At 41.1% G+C, this 20,620-nt stretch overlaps 1 protein-coding gene across 4 annotated transcripts in view; it reads right to left on the reverse strand.

Moving 5' to 3' along the window:
• The window catches only part of wwp2 (WW domain containing E3 ubiquitin protein ligase 2), a 104,979-nt gene that overhangs the window by 60,782 nt on the left and 23,577 nt on the right, over window positions 1-20,620 (reverse strand). For all 4 annotated transcript variants that reach the window (XM_080028329.1, XM_080028326.1, XM_080028327.1 and 1 more), the window contains exons 6-8: window positions 8,897-8,975; window positions 5,465-5,604; window positions 3,754-3,982 (exon numbers count right to left, since the gene is read on the reverse strand). In XM_080028329.1, the coding sequence (XP_079884455.1) occupies window positions 3,754-3,982; window positions 5,465-5,604; window positions 8,897-8,975 (448 nt within the window). The remainder of the gene's footprint in view (window positions 1-3,753; window positions 3,983-5,464; window positions 5,605-8,896; window positions 8,976-20,620) is intronic.

Genomic DNA, 20,620 nt, shown 5'->3' on the forward strand with positions numbered 1-20,620 from the left:
ACTCATCTCAACACTCTATAAGAAATAACAACACTGTAACCTATAAACTTTGGGGCCTTTTCTGCATGTAGCCTATGTGTGAGTGTTTGTGTGTGTGAGTTAAATGTTAACAATCACTGGTAAACAGTGCAATTGGGAAGTGCAGCCAGCAGCGCTCGTGCACGGCTGTGTGTCGAGGGGTGGAGGAGGGAGTCCCGAGGGGAGAGGGAGGAGTTAAACGGAACTCCGAGGACAAGCTAATTTCAAATCATGCTAGCTCTCTCAGATCGTACAGTATAGCTTTAAGGGGTGGATTCTCACATTTCACACACTAAAGCAAAATATTACGGATTAATTGACGGTATATGCGTCTTTTGAACGTTTGTGTGTAGTCCAGTTATTTAATGGACGCACACTGCCTGGCCTGAAATAAATAGTCCCACGGCTGTGTGTTCCATAAGCCATGTCAAAGACAACATTCCGTTTGAGATGGAAAATAACTTTTGGGGATTTCTAAACTTAATAGGTCCCATGAAATACAATATTAGGTTCATTAAGCTTAAACAAAATCAAGCTGTGGACCCACAACGTATTCAGGGCTTTCCTCCTTTGCTTAGCAGTTTCCGATGGGAAGGCCTGCACTAAGCTGCTGTTTAAGGATCTGCCTTGAAAATGAATAAGAGAAATCCAGCGTCTTGTGAGGTTTACACTTTTACATTTTGATGACCAAATCTTTTTATTACTATTAACATGTCTATATCTATCATACGTTTTAGGCAGAATGAATCATATTATAGTGCACTGCTTTTTTTTAAGATTATTTTTTGGGCATTTTTGCTTTATTAGACGGATTGAAGAGACAGAGTTTAAATGGGGCAAGAGGAGAGGACATGCAGAGAATTGACCCGGGCGGTATTCAAACCTGGGGGGGGGGGGGACGACGACGCCCTACCCACTGAGTTACGGGCGCCCCATAGTGCACTGCTTTAATGTCCTGGCTGAATGCTAGATGTTCTGATGAAGGGCAGGACAATTCATTTCAAACCGACATTCAGATCCTGTCATTGACTTAATCTTGCATATGACGAGTATCTTCATTCAGTCCCTGTCAAAGCACCTATTTTTTTACTCTTAAATTAATCAGCAGTGATTTATTGACCTTTAAAAAAAATATATAGGGGAGAACGGGGTAATCTGAGCCACTTTTTACATTTGCTCCCCTCTAAGGGAGCTAAAATGATTTATCACTCAAATTTACACATTTCCCATTAATTCAGGATGTTTCCTAGAAATGGGCATTAGCAGAATTTTTTCAAGACAAAAGGCAGTGAAAATATGATTGTTTTAAAAAAAGTTGTCATGAGGCTCAGTTTACCCCTGCTGTGGGGTAAACTGATCCACTTACTTTTTCCACTCTGAAACTACCATAACAACACATATTGTAACAGTAAGAATCCTGAAAGCTAGCCACACATTCCAGAACTAATGTTGGACTAGTAAAAGAATGAAGGGGTTTGGTCAATTAAGCAAAGCAAATTTTCTAAACACTTGAAAGTAACTCTGAACAAAATCAAATACAACATAAAAGGTTCAAAAGGTTTTAATAAGATTCAAATGAAAGATAGAACCAGTTAGATTAGAACACAGTCTGGGGGTCAGAACACAGGACCCTTAGAGCCAGCTAGTGTCTGGGGGTCAAAGCATAGGAAAATCAGAACTAGCGAGGACAGCCTGGGACTCAGAACACAGGAGAAGACCCAACTGGATTATAACATCAGCCTGTCATACTCTACAACTAGGCCTACTATACATTCCAGCCCTGAAGGTTACAGGGAAAGATGAGAAGGTGCTCTTTCCGTGTGGTTGCCCCAGGTCGTCTTCCTGGTGTATTTCCTTGGCATGATGGCTTTTCTACAATGTGTATGACATTAAAATAAAACATGTGTTATGTAATATTACATTAAAATATGTTTAAGACTAAACTTAACTTGTGCCTCATGGTGGGGGAAAGTGAGACAGTGGCTCACTTTCCCCCACAGCATTTGGCTCACTTTCCCCCACCACCACAATTTGAGAAAAAACTACCTCTCTTAGCATTTCAGGCTAATCTTCAGTTATCAGTATCACATGGTTTCATATGTTGGTAGTTCATCAACACATATGATAGAAGTTTTTCTACGTGAATACATTTGCTTTGGCACAACAGTTGATTAAGTTGACAGCAAGAAAATTTACTTTTACATGCAAAATACCTATTTTGGTGAAAAAAACATGCTTACCACAGCACCATGAGGTCCTCTCTTTCAGGGCCATGGGGAAATGAGAGGGGCTTGAAAACATATATCTCACATGACCACAAATGTTTTCCGTTGCCTAGATACAGGGGGTGGCTCACATTACCCGATGCCTCAGATTCCCCCGTTCTCCCCTATATATATTTTCTTATTTTTAGAGAACTTGATTTTTACTTCAAAACTGAAATGTGACATTTTCATTTCAAGAGATGCTTTGATTTCAGTTGGAAATATTCAATAAATAACAATACATGGTTAGTCTGTATTTCTTTAATTATTTTTTTTTAAAACACAAATAAAATATATGTACTATTTAGTGCTGTCAAACGATTAATCGCATTAATGTCATAGTTAACTCGCGATTAATCGCATTTTTATCTATTCTAGCCTAAATGTCCCTGGATTTCTTTTGGTCCCATTATTTTTTCTCATTTTAATCTCTACACCCTTGTAATTCAGTGTATTTCTTCTAAAATATCAAAATTTGCAATTCAGTGCAAGTAGCCCACAATGTAGATCTCCCCCCCCCACCCCTAGAACAGCATACACAAACATAATTGGAACTTCTTTTTTTTATTTAAAAACCAAACCATAAAACAACATAGGGTATATAAAACAAATTAGTATTAAGGCTAAATCAAACTGGTTGTTGTAGGCCTAAATGTTTTGGGAGTCTTTCATCCACGACTTATTTCAGACTGACAGACACACTATACGCCTGTGTGCTGGTGGTTGCCATGGCGCTGCTGCAGCCGAGGCTTCCGTCGCCCTTCGTAGCAAAAATTAAAGTGAAAATTAATGACTGCCGGCTGCCACTAACTAACTAGTACCTAACTTCATGGAGGTGTTGGTGTGTGCACAGGGTTATAAGTAAGACTTTTGCAAATGACAAGCTTTCTTTTCTGTTCTTTTTCCGCTTAGTCCCAGAGTCACACACGGAAGACGCTACTAGTGAAGGTCGCACAGCTGAGCTAGGTTACGGTTTCTGCTTCAAAATTAAAGTCAGAATTGACTTGACGTTTAGCTGTTTTGCCAGTTAAATGATTTTAATGTGAAATTACGCTGTATAGTAGGACATGTACCGTTTGAAATAACAGTAACTTAACTGCGAGCCATGTATAGTTTGTGGTGTTTCAGTTGTTCTAACATTACTAGTTGATGCAACAGCATGTGAAAAACCACAACGTTTGCTCGGCCATGAAGAGCGTTAATCACGTGATAAAAAAATTAACGCCATTAAAATGGGTCTGCGTTAACGCCGTTAATAACGCGTTAAACTGACAGCACTAGTACTATTTCATTCGATAAAATATCCCAGTTTTAATAGTTGAGCATGTTTACAGTACAAACCTTGTCACTGAATTGGTTAGAAAACTAAATAAGCCTTTGTTAATCATAATTGAGGTGAAATGTTTAGTCAATCGTGATATTGTTATCGTGATATTAATTCTGATATACTTTATCTTTGTCTCTATCTTACCCTGCTGGGAGTGCTTCTGTAGTGGTGCTGGTGTTGGGCTGTTGGGGGCTGGAGGTTGCGTTGGGTCCAGGCTCAGACGGTGGGTTGAGACCCAGGGCGTCCTGCCCTGGAGAGGGGCTCCCACTGCTGCTGCTGGGGGCCGGGGATGGGCCGGAGGGGGAGGGGGGAGGAGGGGTGCCCACGCCCCGACGGCTACTCTCCAGCCCGTTGGACGTCAACTCAACTTTGTCTGGGAGGCCACACAGAGAAGACATGGAAGAAAGAGTTACGTACAGTTACAGGTTTACAATCGTTAACAAAAGCATGACAAACCAGGATATCAAAGTCAGCTGATTTCACTTGCTGTTGATATGGATTTAGGATTTTTACCACTTGACAATTTCTAAAAAATGAATTTCCATTAGTGTCGTCAGCTCCAAAATCTGTTATTTTCATAGAATGTTTTTGATGGGTAGATGTAGCAATATGGTTATTTGCCCTGAAATGTTGGGAGTTTGAATCTGAATTAAAGTTTGAATAAAATAGTTTTCACTTAATATGTCCACTGAATTATCAATAATGCTTTAAAGGTCCCATATTATGCTAAATGCACTTTTTAAATGTGTTGTAACATATCCATGGGTCCACGGTGTGCCTAGAGACTGCCAAAATATTAAAAAAAATAACAATCTCTCCTTTTCTCACTCTCCCCCTTTCTGAAACCCCCACCCCTCCCCCCCAATATACTCCAGTCAGAATTCTCGCTGACTATTACGTCACAGTCGGCACAGCCACATCCCCATATTTTCTTTATATGTCCATGCTTCCCCCCACATTAGTAACCAGAAACGTCCACCGTATGATAACAACCCCCCACCCCCCATTTCTTATTGGTCCACGGCCCCGAGATCCGATGGAAAACTTTCCGAGCGACAGCTATGTTGCTTTCCCCGCTAAGCGACAAGATGCCCATAGTACAGCCTGAATGTTACATACACCAACACAGAATGCTTTTGCTCATACTCCACTAATTTATCTTAACCACAGCAGTCTATTAATGCCTCGTTTTTAATAACACAACGGATAGGAAGCTACTTGTGCTTTTTTTTTAAACGGTGAAACTAAAATAATTGTTTTTATTGGTATTTTTGCCTGCCTGGTGTATAGCTATTAGCTTTGGGACAAGCAACCAGCTTTTGCTCATAACAAGCTCTTTATATTCTCCACAGCAGTCTGACAAAGCCTCGTTTTTAGCAAGACAAAGCATAGGAAGGTAATAGAGTCGAAGTCTAGCTTTGAAGCTCATTCTTTCACTGATTTTCGTGATATTTTTAGCCGTTAGCTTCCGTGCTAACGGCTAAAAGTACAGGCACTGTGGACAGGCTACTACTACAGGCTATGGACCCGTCGCTTCCAGAGAGGGGCGGGGGCAGCTCAAAGATTGTATATTTACGAGGGGAGCTGCAGCTCGGTTTAAAAAATAGGCCATCGTGAGATTAGCTGAACATTAGGGTATATAGGCATACTACAATAAATGATCTGAACGGTTTTTTCAGCAAACAACTAAAGAAAAACGTATTAGGGACCTCTAAGACCATATAATATTGACAGAAAAGTGTATAATATGTGAGCTTTAAGATATATGAAGCATCTTATCGCAATATATCATATCATAACACATGTATCATGGTGCCATGGTATTGTGAAGCCTCCAACATGAATGTCTGTATACCTGCACCACCTCCGGGGCTGACGTGAGTCTTGGAGGAGCGGGGCCGACCAGACGAGCCGGGCTCCTGGTTCAGCTCCCCATTAGTCAGAGATCCCCCTGGGGAGCCGCCCTGGGAACCCCCCACCGAGTGGCGGTTACTCCTGTCAATAGAAAAGACACACAGCATTCATATGGGTCCACGGTGAGACTAGAGACTACCAAAGTATGAGAAAAAAGTAATTCTCTCTCTTTTACTCCGCCTTCATTTCATTTCTTTCTGGTAACCGGTGTTAAAAATAAAACCAGTCAAATATCTCACCCTTTGTGATGTCATAAGGGGAGAAGCCACACCCTCATTACCAACATGACTTAGCACTACCTGCTCCTGTGATAAGCACACACCCAGATACCTCTGAAGTTAACCGCCAGTTAGATTTGAAGAGCCAGTTAGATTCAGGGCCAATCAAAGCAGACTTGGCCTTTTGTAAGGCTTATAGAGACAGGCTCTAAACGGAGCATTTCAGACAGAGGCTGAAAAGAGGAGATTCAATAATGGCAGAGAGAAATTAAGTTTTTTTTGGACACAGCACCATGAAAACAGTTTTTCAAGTAGAAACCCAAATGATAAGTTTGAACTTTAAAATCGACTGAATGTTTGACCTTAAATGTATGGAGTAAAAGATTTGTGGGACTGTTACTGTTTTGACTAGTTTCATTAAAACCTATTGTTGTTGCTGACTCAAGGGGGAATAGAGTTGGCATGGGTACACGCATGTACACGGGTAAAACCAGCACATGGAAAACACACACAGAGGTGTTTGGTGGCGGCTACTTTTCCACCTCTGGACACCCTCACATTTTCCCCGACACTAAATATAACTCTTGCTTTTCCGACAAGAACTTCTTTACAAAGAAATACATGTTGGCTTCCCCTCGCTCAGGGGCCGAGGAATGCTGAGGCTGAAGTTGGGACAGCCAGAAGCACAAGACCGGATTCTGGGGGTTTGCGCTTGGTTGTTTGTTTGCCACAATAAGGAGAAGCAAGGAAGGAAGGAAGCAACGGTTAACACCAGGCCTGTGTGTACACTTCTCACTGTGTGTGTCTGTGTGTCTGTCTGTGTGTCTGTCTGTGTGTCTGTCTGTCTGTCTGTGTCTGTCTGTCTGTCTGTCTGTCTGTCTGTCTGTCTGTCTGTCTGTCTGTCTGTCTGTCTGTCTGTCTGTCTGTCTGTCTGTCTGTCTGTCTGTCTGTCTGTCTGTCTGTCTGTCTGTCTGTCTGTCTGTCTGTCTGTCTGTCTGTCTGTCTGTCTGTCTGTCTGTCTGTCTGTCTGTCTGTCTGTCTGTCTGTCTGTCTGTCTGTGTGTGTGTGTGTGTGTGTGTGTGTGTGTGTGTGTGTGTGTGTGTGTGTGTGTGTGTTAGGGCACAGAGCTTGCTCGTCATGGGAGACCGACAGAAATCAACTCTCCTCTATATTGTCTGTCTGTGTGCGTATGCTCTTACACAACTGGATGGAGAAGTTGACTGCTTTCTCCATGACAGCAGTGGTTTGGGCTCTTGGCTGAACTGTGTTAAATGCCCCCCTCCCCTCCCCCCTGCAATGTTTACAAGGAAATACCATCTGACCCCATGCAACCCTGCCGCAAAAGCTTTGAAATAAAATGCAGTCTGCTCCACTATTTATTATCCCACTACCATTCTAGTCGGTGAGAGCGCCGTCTGTTAACCACATACGGAGGGGGTGGATGGGATAAGGTGCTGGCACTATGCATGATTGCCTAAGGCGACCATATTGGCACAGGCTCCCTTCACTGAACCCCTTTACTCTTCTTTCTTCCATTTATTTGGATTACAATTATGCCTCGGGGTTTTATGATTTTCATGAAAGCGCTTTGCAAAACAGTGTTTCATAAAATAAGGTTACACAAGTTTATTATTGCGCTATTATTATTTTTATTATTATTATTCTAATGAGTGTACCACACAACGTCTGCACAGATTTGAAAGTAGTGAGCTGTTTTTGATGCCTAACAAGATGGCTTACAGTGTGTGTGTGTGTGTGTTAAAAAAAAAAAAATCCCTTTTTATAAGAAGGCCTTTTTACTTTAGAAATTTGTTTGCATTCATTTCTTGTTTTAATTTGATTTTGTGTATGTTGTATTAACACACTTTGTCCTGGTTATAAGAACTTTGTTTTAAATCATTTCTAGCTGTTTTTACTTTGATTGAGAAAAGTGCTACACGAATAAAGTTATTATTATTGTTAATGTTATAAACGGAAAGTAAAGAAAGTACAGTTGGTTGTAGTTGAAGATCCACCCCCCGTCCGTAACCCTGCTGAGCCTAAATGAGGGCGGTGCAGAAAACTCCCAACAGAAACCTAGTCCAAACTGTCCCTTAAAGGAATAGTCCTACGTTTTGAATTGTAAAAATAGAATGTGCAACCTAACATGGTAGATAAACAAGTCCCAACAAGCACACAGGAGCGTTCAGTGATGTTGTAAAGTTTATCTTTTGACCCGCTCCCCTTGACTACCAGTGTTTGAGCTAAGCTAACCTGGATGAGAGACATTTGCCCATTTCTATATCAAAAATGCAAGCAAAGTTACAGGGAAGGTTTCTGTCACCTTTTTTAGAGCCGGAGAGTGCTAACAGATATCAAGATCTTGTATTGTCTCTTTTGGATAAATAATCACAAAATTACAGATAAAGGCTTTCTTTCCTCCCCCTAACCTGTCACAGTGCTACTCCAAAGCACGTATACCACATGAATCATTTCATTGTCATCCACTGAGCTGAGCTACACACTCTCTGAACGTTTGCACCTCACACAAATGTAATTATTCCTTCTGACATTAGTTAAGGGGATTTTAATTTCAGAGAATTTCACTTCAGGGAAAATGTTTTTTGGGAATGTGGCCCGTTATTTAAGACAAATGCCAAGGGATTTAAAAATGAAATATGGACAACGCTTTGTAAAGAGGCATGCTGTTTGTATTTTTTGGCCTATTACTCTTATGTAGGAGCTTCTGATTTCTGTCCAATTCCGGGATTAATTTGACTTTTATAGCAACTTGACTTGCTTTGCTTAATAAAATACATAGACAAATATAGATAATGTGAGGTAATGATGAGGCGCAACTACAAGGCTTCATCTTTAATCTAGACATTATGAGCTACTTTTCTACAGTGTTGCTCCTAACACAAGCTAAAATCAACTGTGCCCGAGCTCGAAAGTTGAGCTGAGAATATCTTATGTTATCCATGGATATAAGGACACTGGATAATGGCTGCATCTTACTCATTATATGATTAGACACCTACTGATTTATTTCCAGCCAACTGGAATTAAAGTTGTATTCATTCCTGTCCTTCCCATAAATAACCTTTTCAGACAACTAGAGAGTGTGAGTGAGTGTGTGCGTGCGTGCGTGCGTGCATGTGTGCGTGCGTCCTGACCTGCTGTGCGATCCAGCTGGACTAGGAGTCTCCTCACTCTGTGTCCTCCTCAGGTTGGGTCTGTCTGACTGCAGTATCTCTGCAAAGACACATAGAACCACATTTGAAGCACAGACACAGATAGCCTAGCACTCAAAACACATACAGTATGTCAATGTGCTTTCAAAAACACGCCCACCATCAGAAAACATACAGTCATATGAAAAAGTTTGGGAACCCCTCTCAGCCGGCATTATAATTGACTCTGCTTTCACAAAAAAAATATAAAAGTGGTATGCCTTTAATTTACCAGGAACAGCTAAGTACTGGGATGTTTTCCAAACAAAGATTTTTTGAAAAGCAGTATTTGGTTGTATGAAATAAAATAAAATATGAAAAACTGGCTGTGCAAAAATATAGGAACCCTTGTGGTTTTGTTGATGTTAATGCCTGTAACAGCATGTAAAACTGATGACTTTAAACACAAAGTTGGTTGGATTATGTTGTTAAGCCTTGAACCTCATAGAAATGTCTGTTTAATCATGAGAAAATTTATTTTAGGTGCCTAAATGCAAGTTGCACTTCTCTTTGACTCTCTGCTGAAGTGAGACAGAATGGGATCATCAAAACAGCTCCCAAAAGATCTGAAAAACAAAGATTGTTCATTGTCATGGTTTAGGGGAAGGCTACAAGAAGCTTTCCCAAAGGTTTCAATTGTCAATTTCGACTGTAGGGAACGTTGTCAGGAAATGGAAGGACACAGGCATAGTGGCAGTTAAACCCAGGCATGGCAGACCAAGAAAAAAACAGGAGCGGCATAGGTGGAGGATTGTGAGAATGGTTGCACACAACCCACAGATCACCTCCAAAGACCTGCAAGAACATCTGGCTGCAGATTGTGTATCTGTATATCGTTCAACAATTCAGCGCAATTTGCACCAAAACATCTGCTTTTTATAAAGACCAAATAACTTAATTTTTGTCTCATCAGTCCAAAGCATTTTCTTCCAATATGAAGCTGGCTTGTCTAAATGAGCTTTTGCGTACTCCATGCAACTGTATCTGTGGCGTGGGCGCAGAAAGGGCTTCCTTCTCATCACCCGGCCATACAGATGTTTTGGTGCAAATTGCACTGAATTTTAGAACCATGTACAGATACACAATCTGCAGCCAGATGTTCTTGTAGGTCTTTGGAGGTGATCTTTGGGTTGTGTGCAACCATTCTCACAATCCGCCGCATATGCCGCTCTTGTACTTTTCTTGGTCTGCTAGACCTGGGTTTAACTGCAACTGTGCCTGTGTCCTTCCATTCCCTGACAACGTTCCTTACAGTAGAAATTGACAATTGAAACCTTTGGGAAAGCTTCTTGTAGCCTTCCGCTAAACCATGACAATGAATAATCTTTGTTTTTAAGATCTTTTGGGAGCTGTTTTGATGATCGTATTCTGTCTCACTTCTGCAGAGAGTCAAAGAGAAGTGGAACTTGCATTTAGGCACCTAAAATACCTTTTATCATGATTAAACAGACCTTTATATGAGGTTCAAGGCTTAACAACATAATCCAACCAATTTTGTGTTTAAAGTCCTCAGTTTTACATGCTGTTACATGCATTAAAATCAGCAAGACCACAAGGGTTCCCATATTTTTGCACAGCCAGTTTTTCACATTTTATTTAATTTCATAAAACTAAATACTGCTTTTAAAAAAATCTTTGTTTGGAAAACATCCCAGTACTTAGCTGTTCCTGGTAAATGAAAGACATACCACTTTTATCTTTTTTGTGTGAAAGCAGAGTCAATTATAATGCCGGCTGAGAGGGGTTCCCAAACTTTTTCATATGACTGTAGCGGACATTCAAATTGAAAAGAGAAATGCATCAGACTGGTGAAGATGCAGGAACGCTGCCGTTTATAAAGCTGACTCTGTGTGTGTGTGTGTGTGTGTGTGTGTGTGTGTGTGTGTGTGTGTGGTGACTTGGATTTTAGAGCATCCTTGATTACACTAAAAATAAAGCAAAAAAAAAAAAGTTTGACAGTGGACAGAATCCTTTGTGTTCCTGGATCAGCTGAAGTATGTGTTGTTACTACAGCCGCCCCATGCCAAGCTGAGCTGCCAACAAGCAACAGCCCACAATGTAATGTTGGAAGAGGAGGCAAGCTTTATTTTGAACATTTCTGACAGAAAGCAAAAGAGGGGGAAATGGAGTCTGTTTGGCACATCATTAGTAAAGAAGAATATAGTGGCTTGGTGTGCCGATGACGGGCACAGACAAAGAAGTGCATTGACCCTTAGGCTGGAGATGAATGAAGATATTAATCGGGGCGACAGTGGCTCAGGTGGTAGAGCGGGTCGGCCAATGATCGAAGGGTTGGCGGTTCAATTCCCATCCTGCCACTTGTGTTATGGTAGTTGTGTCCTTGGGCAAGACACTTCACCCACCTCGCCTGGTGTGAATGTCGATAGTTAGCCTGCTATCGGTGTATGAATGTGTGTGTGTGAATGGTAACGTGGGAATGGGAGCAGGTCTCCCTTGAAAAAGAGTCTCCAGTCTCAATGGGATTTACCTGTATAAATAAAGGTTAAAAAAAAAATAAAAATAAAATTAACCTTATCCATCACATCAAACCTCACGGCTCTCACATCGCAACAGTCAATGTTTTAGGGAGTTATGGAGTGAGTTACTCTCCGTTCTCTCACCAGATTAAAAGGTGGAGTCAGCCATATCTGGAGAACGGTTGTGGTCAAAATTATTTTGTCAGAATCAGTTAATATCTCCTCATGATCTGCTACCTGTCTGTATTGTGCGAGTGCTTAAAAAAAACTGGTGTTAATACACAACCGAGGCACTGTAAACTGGTATGTAAATAGAAGGGTATGTAAACCAAAGCGGACCACCGTAGCTACCAACGTGCCCGTTTACAGAGCCTTTGCTGTGTATTAACATTAGGATAATTTTTTTTCGGTGCACACACAGGTAGCGGATGAGAAGATAATCATTGATTTTTACAAAGTGATTTTGACAACAAACATTCTATAGAATCGCTGACTCAACCTTTAAGTTTTAGTCAGTGAATGATCAGTCCTAAAGTACATCCAATCACACATATACTAAAAATATGATTGAAACAGAGCAGGCCAGAGTAGGCCACTCAGAACAACTGTAAAAGCCGTCAAATTTGCCTTATTATTTATGTTGTCACCAAAGTGTAAGAGAAGGCTTTAGGCCTAACTTCAGATACTACCGTTTATTCAGAATAGGATACATAGAATATGCATGGATTGCCAAACTCTTCCAAATAATAAGAAACAGAATATGTCAGGTAGAATTCTGAGGAAATGTGCACAAAATACTGCAGAACATATTTATAAATCTAAATAATAAAAACCTCTGAATCTCCATATAGATACAAAGACAATTTGGAACAAGCCAATCCACAGTATAATACAGGCCAAACAGTTGGGAATACGATCATTTTAACCAGAGCTGTGTAGAAAGGACGCTCAGCAAGGACATTTTAACTGTGGTTTACCGGTCAGCCATTGAATCCATGCTCACTGATCCTAGAACAACGCCCTCACCACCAGAAACTAAACTAGGAGACTTCTTTTATTTTTTTCTTCTTCTTTTCTTTAACTGGGAGTTTTTTCTCAGCTGAGCTAAGGGTGTAAGGGCAGTAGGGATGGGAATTGACAAGAATTTAACGATTCTGATTCCGATTCTGCTTATCGATCCGATTCCTTATCGATTCTCTTATCGATTCTCTTATCAATTCTCATTGTGTGAGAAAATAAGTACACATTTGTTTATTTGTATTAACCTGCTTAAATATCTGATCAGAAGTGTGTCTAGTGTGTGCAAAGATTATCAAGAGTACTTTAGGATTAGGAAATTGTCAATTTTCACATTAATTGGTCCGGACAAAAAAAAAGTTTGCCTTTTTAAGCCCAAATGCCATTATGTTCCCTAAAAACTAAAAACAAAGACTGAAAACAGTCGAGGAAGAGCTTGTGCCTTTTGGAATATGAACTGTGCTCATTTGCATTCAACTTGAAACAAAATTCAACTTACAGGGTTCAACATAACTTTTTTTTCCTACTGGCCCGCCGGGCCAGTGGATCCGAGTTTTACTGGCCCCTTGTATATTTTCACTGGCCCTGCACACACTTTTTTTTTCTTCATAATTTAGTGTCAATAATTATAATACCTGTATTAGAAAAATAAAGAAAGATAACCAGATCTAAAGGGAATATCTATACTGTAACAGTATAGATATTCCCTTTAGATTTGGTTATTTTTCTTTTAGTTAATTATATGAAATGTTGATATTGCTCATACACAAAATATAAAACCAGGCAAACATATTGAATTAGAAGCCTACAACTGAAAGTATGTTGAAAGAGTCGGCCAGTATTTTAAAGTCCAGTAGTTTGAAGGTTGTTTTTATTCTTGAATTTGGGCAGTTTAATGAATAGTTCACCTGCAGAAGTCATGTTCAAACATAAAAAATAAATAAGAGATGAAGGTCTGATCATTCTTTGTGGTGTGGTAGGCTGTTTTTATTACTTTCTCTATATGCATTAGGGATGTGAATGTGTCGACCGAATGACCGGTTTTCCACTTTCGCTCAAGTTGACTTTAAAAATAGAATAGAAATCCGAAAATCAGTGGGTTATGCCGTTTTTTTTAATGGGAGATTTCACCGTGTATGTGAGTTCACGTCTGGTCGTGAGCGCGCTGCAGCAGTGTCACTTCTCCATGAAGTGTCAGCTTCATATAAGAGTCCGGTGTGGGACCATTTTTTCAAACTATTGATAAAAAACAATGCAGTGCAAAATATGCAGCATAAGTTAAACGCTCGTCTAAGACTATGACGTTAACTCACCTTAGAAACACACAATGCCTTCGTCCGATCACAGCAGCGTTTCACCGTGTGATCTCGCCAGCGAGTGAGCCGCCGCGCAGATGAACTGTGGTTTGTGGCTAAAATAATAACCGGGGATATTCTCCCCGTTAGCGATTTCAATGGGAAAGACTTCCGCGATCTGATTGAATGTCTCGAGCCTGAAAACACAGTGCCAAACTGCGCGACTATAGGAACTGTACAGTGAGCGGAGTCCCTCCGTTCGTTTCTGTCTACAACCGACACAATCACCGGAGACGCATTCACAGCGTTTAAATAACGCCTCTCATTTGTATTACCATTGGGGCTTGGATGCAAATATTGTAACATTACGGCGGCAGATAAAGGAAAAGCGCAGTTATCATTTTCTGCGCCTCAACCTCTGCTGTGGGAAGAAAGAAAGGGGGCAGAGTAAGTCGATTGATTTGTCGACTCGCAGGCGGACGGTAGGCAGCTCTGCCAACGGTGCCTGTCAAAACGCCCACGCATCGGTTGTCCACTGGCCTTTCATTAAAAAATATATTTTATATTAGGTTTATTATATTGAGTCTTAAATAAACACTGCTTTCATTACGACTCAGAACGCGCATTTCAATGAACCATGATGTAGTCTACAAAAAGATACTGAACTGTGATTGGCCAGTCACTGGCCCGGGCGGGACAGTGACTGGCCAATCAACTTGCCCTGCATATGATTTTACTGGCCCCGGGCCATCGGGCTATACGTTATGTCGAACCCTGAACTTACATAAAAAATACAAAGAAGTCTTCTGTAAAGACAAGACCAACTATCAACTTTGGCAAATTAACCATTTGTTTGCAGAGAAAATATCATGTATGCCCTCTCAGAAAGGATACGAGATATTTTATGTACACACTGTTCTAATGTGCAGTTAATATAACCGCCCGTCATCAGACACATTTGCACATCGGACGCTCCTTAAGTTATCCAAGTCTTTTTTTTTTGTACGGGCAGAGATCGTTATTTTAAGTGTGTAGTTACAAAGCTTCATGTTTAACTTTAGTGTATAGGCTACTGTTTCCTTATCACCGGGCCGCTGTGTTCCGCTGTGTGTTGTTTTGGGTTCGTCTCAACCACCGTGCGTAAAGGGTGCATTAGAACAGCTGACGGGAGGAAAAAGAAAAAGGCTTTCGCCTTTTTACTCTCTTCCTTTTTTTATAAGCCCGCCCGCTGTTTAACGGCCCGTCATCAGACACATGTGCCGTCTGATGACGGTTGATGATGGTTTTTTGCACATCGATCGCTCCATCAAGTTATCCAAGTCAGTGCATTTTGTATGGGCAGAGATCGTTATTTTAAGTGTGTCTTTATGAAGTTTATTGTTAAACCTAAGTGTAGACTATTTTATCACCGGACCACCGAGTTCCGCGCTGTATGTTGTTTTGGGTTCGTCTCCACCCGCCGTGCGTAAAGGCTGCACTATAACAGCTGACGGGAAGAAAAAGAAACAAACCAGCTGACGAACGTGAGTAAACACTGCGGGGCTTAAGGCAGCGGTCAAGAAAACCTTTTTGCTTTGCTTTATGCTGCTCTCACCTTTTATCTCTCTCCCTCTTTTATTAGCCCACACATATGCAATTCTGGTGTCGACTAGACAGGCAGCGGACATTTAAACGTTTAACCGTCACGATCGCTGTCTTCTCGCTTGCGCTCGTGCGCGTGTCCTTTGACGAAATGGAAACTTTACAATTGTTGCAAGTGGCCGTATTGTCGTCTTTTCAAGAGAAAAACAACCAACATTTAGAGAGATTCTGTTTCAACGCCATGTTTGCTGCGTTCTGAACCAAAACAACGCAGCGTGAGTGTCAAGTCATGACGCATTTGCAACGAGCGGAACCGATAAGCGGAATCGTTAAGCAGGCATGCTAACGTTAGGCATGTCCAAGGAATTGGTTGACTCGGCACCGGTTCTGAAGAGGAACCGGGTCTCGATTCCCATCCCTAAAGGGCAGGCTGTCATACTGTATGAAATGTAAAGCCCACTTAGGCAAATGTCTATTATATATATATATTGGGCTATACAAAAAAACTTTGATTTGAAAACAAGACTTGCCGGCCATCAAGATAACTGGCTCTCCCAGGACTGCCCTTCACATGTTAACATGTATCAGCCCCACTGCCATCACCACACTGAACAATCACACATAAGAAACATATCCCTCTCTATTCAGTCTTCTTTCTGTACTGTTTAGCTTTGGAATTATCCTCTATGGCACATGTGTCAAACTCAAGGCCTGCGGGCCACGACACGTTTAGATCTGGCCCGCGAATCAATTCGGCCGATTTGAATCAATAAAAAAAAATTTAAAAAAAATTGTTCATTCTTCATGGAGCCTGTGCCATATCCGCACGTCGCATACGCTCCCAACTGTTAGGAAATGTACGTGGCTTACAGCTAGGAATGTCTGCTGAAAGTTCTACAGCTCAGGATTTTGAGCCATGAATTGATTAACTTGCATCTAAGAAGAGCCGTCAGTTTTCTGAGGGCAGTAAATAGGCCAATATATGTGGCTAAATAGCATGCTAATATTGATGATTGATTGTGTCAAGTGTCAAAGGATTAATGCCAAAATTATCTGGTTTCTAACTTTTGCTTTAAGTTACAATATAGCCAACTAGCTAACGTTAGCTAGCTGCTGATAGCCCACCCCTTTCGTTTCCAATGGTGGCTTGGCATTTCATTACCAATGTAAAGTGTCATACATAGCTAACACTGGTGCTGGGTCATGATTCTTAAAAAAACAAAACATGTGATATGTTTTGAATGTGCAGAAAGTTTAGAAAAATCCAGGAGAATAAATATTGTGGCTCAATCCAGAATGCCCGAGAGCCTTACTGCATTATAGTCCTTATAATTGTTTCACCAGGAACCTGAATGTTGTCTTTTCCTTTGCAAAAATTAAGACATTTCCACCATAAATTGATGCCGAAAAGGCACAGATCGATGGATAAAATGAAGTGTTGGACATTCAAAAATTTTGGGGGGGAGCACTCCCATACCCCCTACCTATAATTTGTCCCCCGAAAATGTTGAAGCGAAAACTAGCCATTGTACGGAGTTACTTAGATATGTTATTTTTATTTTTCGATTAAAAAGAAGGTATGTCAGTCTGGCCCTTAGTGTGATTATCATATCGTAGAGTGGCCCTTTGTGAAAATGAGTTTGACACCCCTGCTCTATGGGATGCTCTAACCATTACCTTAGCTCGGCCAGAAGGCAACACACTTCCACCTTTATGTATCCAGCGCTTTGTCAGATTTTGACCTGTTTTTGTTTTACATGTATATTGTGTAATCTGAGCCTGCAAAGACGAATTACTGTCACTTGTGGAAGGCAATTATAAAATGTTTTCTTATCTTAAAAGGAGAAAGTTCTCATAGTTAAGCTCAGCCCACTTTGTGTTCATAAAATATAAAAATAATCTTCAAATGATCAAATGCGTATGGACTTGAAACATGTGGCAATGGCAGTCGGTTGTTTAATAGTGACCATTCATCCTTGTCATGCAGTGTGCAGTCTGTGCGTGTATATGTGTACATGTATATGTGTATGTGTGTGTGTACATATGTGTGTGCTTGCATGAGCGTGTGTGTGCTTAGTGCCATGCGGTCTTGGTGGCGTGATGGAATGTGTAACTGTGTGATCAGTCCATGGACGTCGATTTGGCTAAACAAGTGGGGGGGGGACAAACAGGCATTCTGGAGTGCATTTTCAAAAGTGGGGGGGACAATGAGGAAACATCTTTTTTTCTCTTTAGTGCAGGTAATGAACGGTTCTGAAAGACGGCATACCCGCTCACTAATGAATACAATGTATACAAAACACTGATGTCTGACACATTTGATGAAAAAAGCATTTTCAAAAAGCAGCGGACATATGAGCCACTAGCTGCTCCCCGTAGCCCAACCAAACATGACGTAAACAAAAGGAGCTTGGGAAGGTAGTTCCGACTGAGCAATCTGATTGGTCGAAGGCATTTTGACCGTGCTCAAATCAAGCCGAAGCACGGCTGGACTGTCGCACAACAATATTACTCCGCCTCGGTCTCCATGGCAACCTAGCTAGTAGCATAGCCATGATCAGCTTCAATTACTTCTTGATAAACAACATCGTCAGTGACGTGCGGTGAGGTCAGTGAGTGGGTAGGCACTGAGTTCTGAAAGCCAGATTTCTCTAAACCTATATATTGTTAAATCAAAAACAATAAACAACAAACAGGCACGCACAGCCGATTTCAAATAAGTTCCTCCCTTTCTTTCTCACTCACACACACACACACACACACACACACACACACACACACACACACACACACACACACACACACACACACACACACACACACACACACACACACACACACACACACACACACACACACACACACACACACACACACACACACACACACACACACACACACACACACACACACACGACGTATATGAAATGTCACGACGGTGACTTCAGGTTTGCCCGTAGCCTACTGTAGTTTGGTCTAAATGATTAAACATCGCATCCATCGACTTAACGGACCCGTCCCTCACACCGAGGGCCGAAAAAACGTAAGGCAACAAGTCAAACCTTCGCCGATTCAAACTACCGGTACTACTTCTATTCAACTTAAAAATAAAAGACAGCATTCATCATTATGTAGGACTACAGCATAACTGATGGCAACTCCACTCCATAAACTTTATCTTAATAGATAAAGTACCAGTAGCATATGTCCCATGGACCTGTCCAGCATCAGAATGTAACCATTTATCCACATTGCAGAGCTTAGGTTTGTCCGTCAGTAACAATGAAAACACAACTGCTCAATTGAATATAAAATGCAGAATGGATTGCACTCGGTATCAATTCATCCAACTTTATTATTAAATAAACCCCAAAAAAGTTTCTGACTCACCAATCTGACTCCCTGGCTGTAGAAATAAGCAAGACGATAGTAATCCAGTGACAGTCTGACTGACAGCACAGCTAGCTAGCATCCTTCCGTTCATGTAGGCTACCTGTCCGTTTGAAATGCTCGAACATTGTTTGTCCCTGTTGCTGCTGTACACCGTCCAAGGCTGGCGCAGGCCTTTCTCTTGCTATTCATTCTGTTCCTTTTTAAATTATAATCCAATTTGTTAAAATTCCTCCAGTCTGAAATATCTGCGGGCACGGCAGCTGCAATGTTGACTTAAAAATCCGCGGGGGTAACGCGACGTGAATGAGCATAGCCAACGTAATGACGTTGGCCTAAGCTGCGTAAATGTCTAGTAATATCTCGATTTTAATTGGTCCATGAATGATATGTAATGTAAAGGCTTATGTGGCATACCATTTACGTAAAAAAGGCACAAAGAATTATGCTTATTTGCGTACATGTTAAATAACACAGAATCAAGTGCGCATGCGCGAAAACTTTTTTTTTCTTGCCGTCCACAATGAATAGGCGCAAAGGCACTGATTCTTTGCAGTACACAATGAATGGGAAACAGCAAAGGCACAATATTTTTTTGGCGTAACTTACTAACTGCCACGTTTCGAATCAAAAAGTCTACACTTTTTTAAAGTAGTCGCGGATTACATGTAAAGATCGAAATAATTAACAGTAACAGTAATAATACAAATATAAGTTTATTAAATAAAAAAAATATTTTATTTAATTTTATTTTTATTTTATTTTTTTGCACACGGCGCCAGGGTAGGCAGTCTGACCGCACGTCACTGAACATCGTCAGTATCCATGTGCCGCGACACAAGCTGCTGTTAGTGTCCGCTACACCAGTCATTAGTGGGCATAGAGGATGGTAATCCCTACAGTTTACACTTCACAACGGGACACTTAAAGCCACTCGCCGTTGTCTCTCTGCTGCTGATTGAAATGCATCAGTCTTCTCTGGTGTGCAAACTAGCGGAGACTTCGGAGCATGTTCACTGTTTTGTCGTTGGTATCGCGCGCGCGCACAGAGAGAGAGAGAGAGAGAGAGAGAGAGACCTTGACGCTGTGTTTTAATACGGCTGGACGCACTCCATGTCCGGCTTAAAAAGTGGGGGGGACAAAATGAGTCTTGACGAAAATGGGGGGTGATGTACCCCCCATCCCCCCCGTAATCGACGTCTATGGATCAGTCCCATCTGTGACAGAAAAGTACAGGCCATTAACACATTTTACATTTACACTCAAAGCAGCACCTTTTCTTACTGTAAGACACTCATACACTATCCATATTTACACACATATATATATATATATATATATATATATATATATAATCTGCTATGCAAAGCATACAGGTACGTACACACACACAGACACACACACACGCACGCACACAGTGCAGTTGGGTGGCTATGAAAGGGCTTCTTGTGAGCAGACCCGATGGACATAGAGAGAAAAATAAACAGTGGTCTTGAGGAGAAAGCATTGTGTCATAGCCTGCTCAGTGAGTTCATCACCCCCCTCCCTCCTAATGGCACACAGGTAATTACTGCTCTGGTGTGTGTGTGTGCTCTGGTGTGTGTGTGTGTGTGTGCACTGTGTGAGTGTCTATGTGGCTGTGTAAAATAGACTTTCCAGTCAGCAATCATCTCAAGAAAACAAGTAAAAAACATAACAAAACTGTGGGCACATATCTGTTGAGCAGCTGTTATGGATGCATTCAAAACTTTAGGTCATTTGTGTAACATCAGTTTGTTGAGTAGGATGAGTGTGACATTTAAATGGATTAAATAAAAAAAAAAGAGAAATAAGTATCAGGTGACATGCGACCAAATATATTCACATGTCAAATGCAAGCAGCATAAAATCATAGTCTGTCCCAAATA

Source organism: Ammodytes marinus, assembly GCF_949987685.1.
Source record: "Ammodytes marinus genome assembly, chromosome: 5".
Lineage (NCBI taxonomy): Eukaryota > Metazoa > Chordata > Actinopteri > Uranoscopiformes > Ammodytidae > Ammodytes > Ammodytes marinus.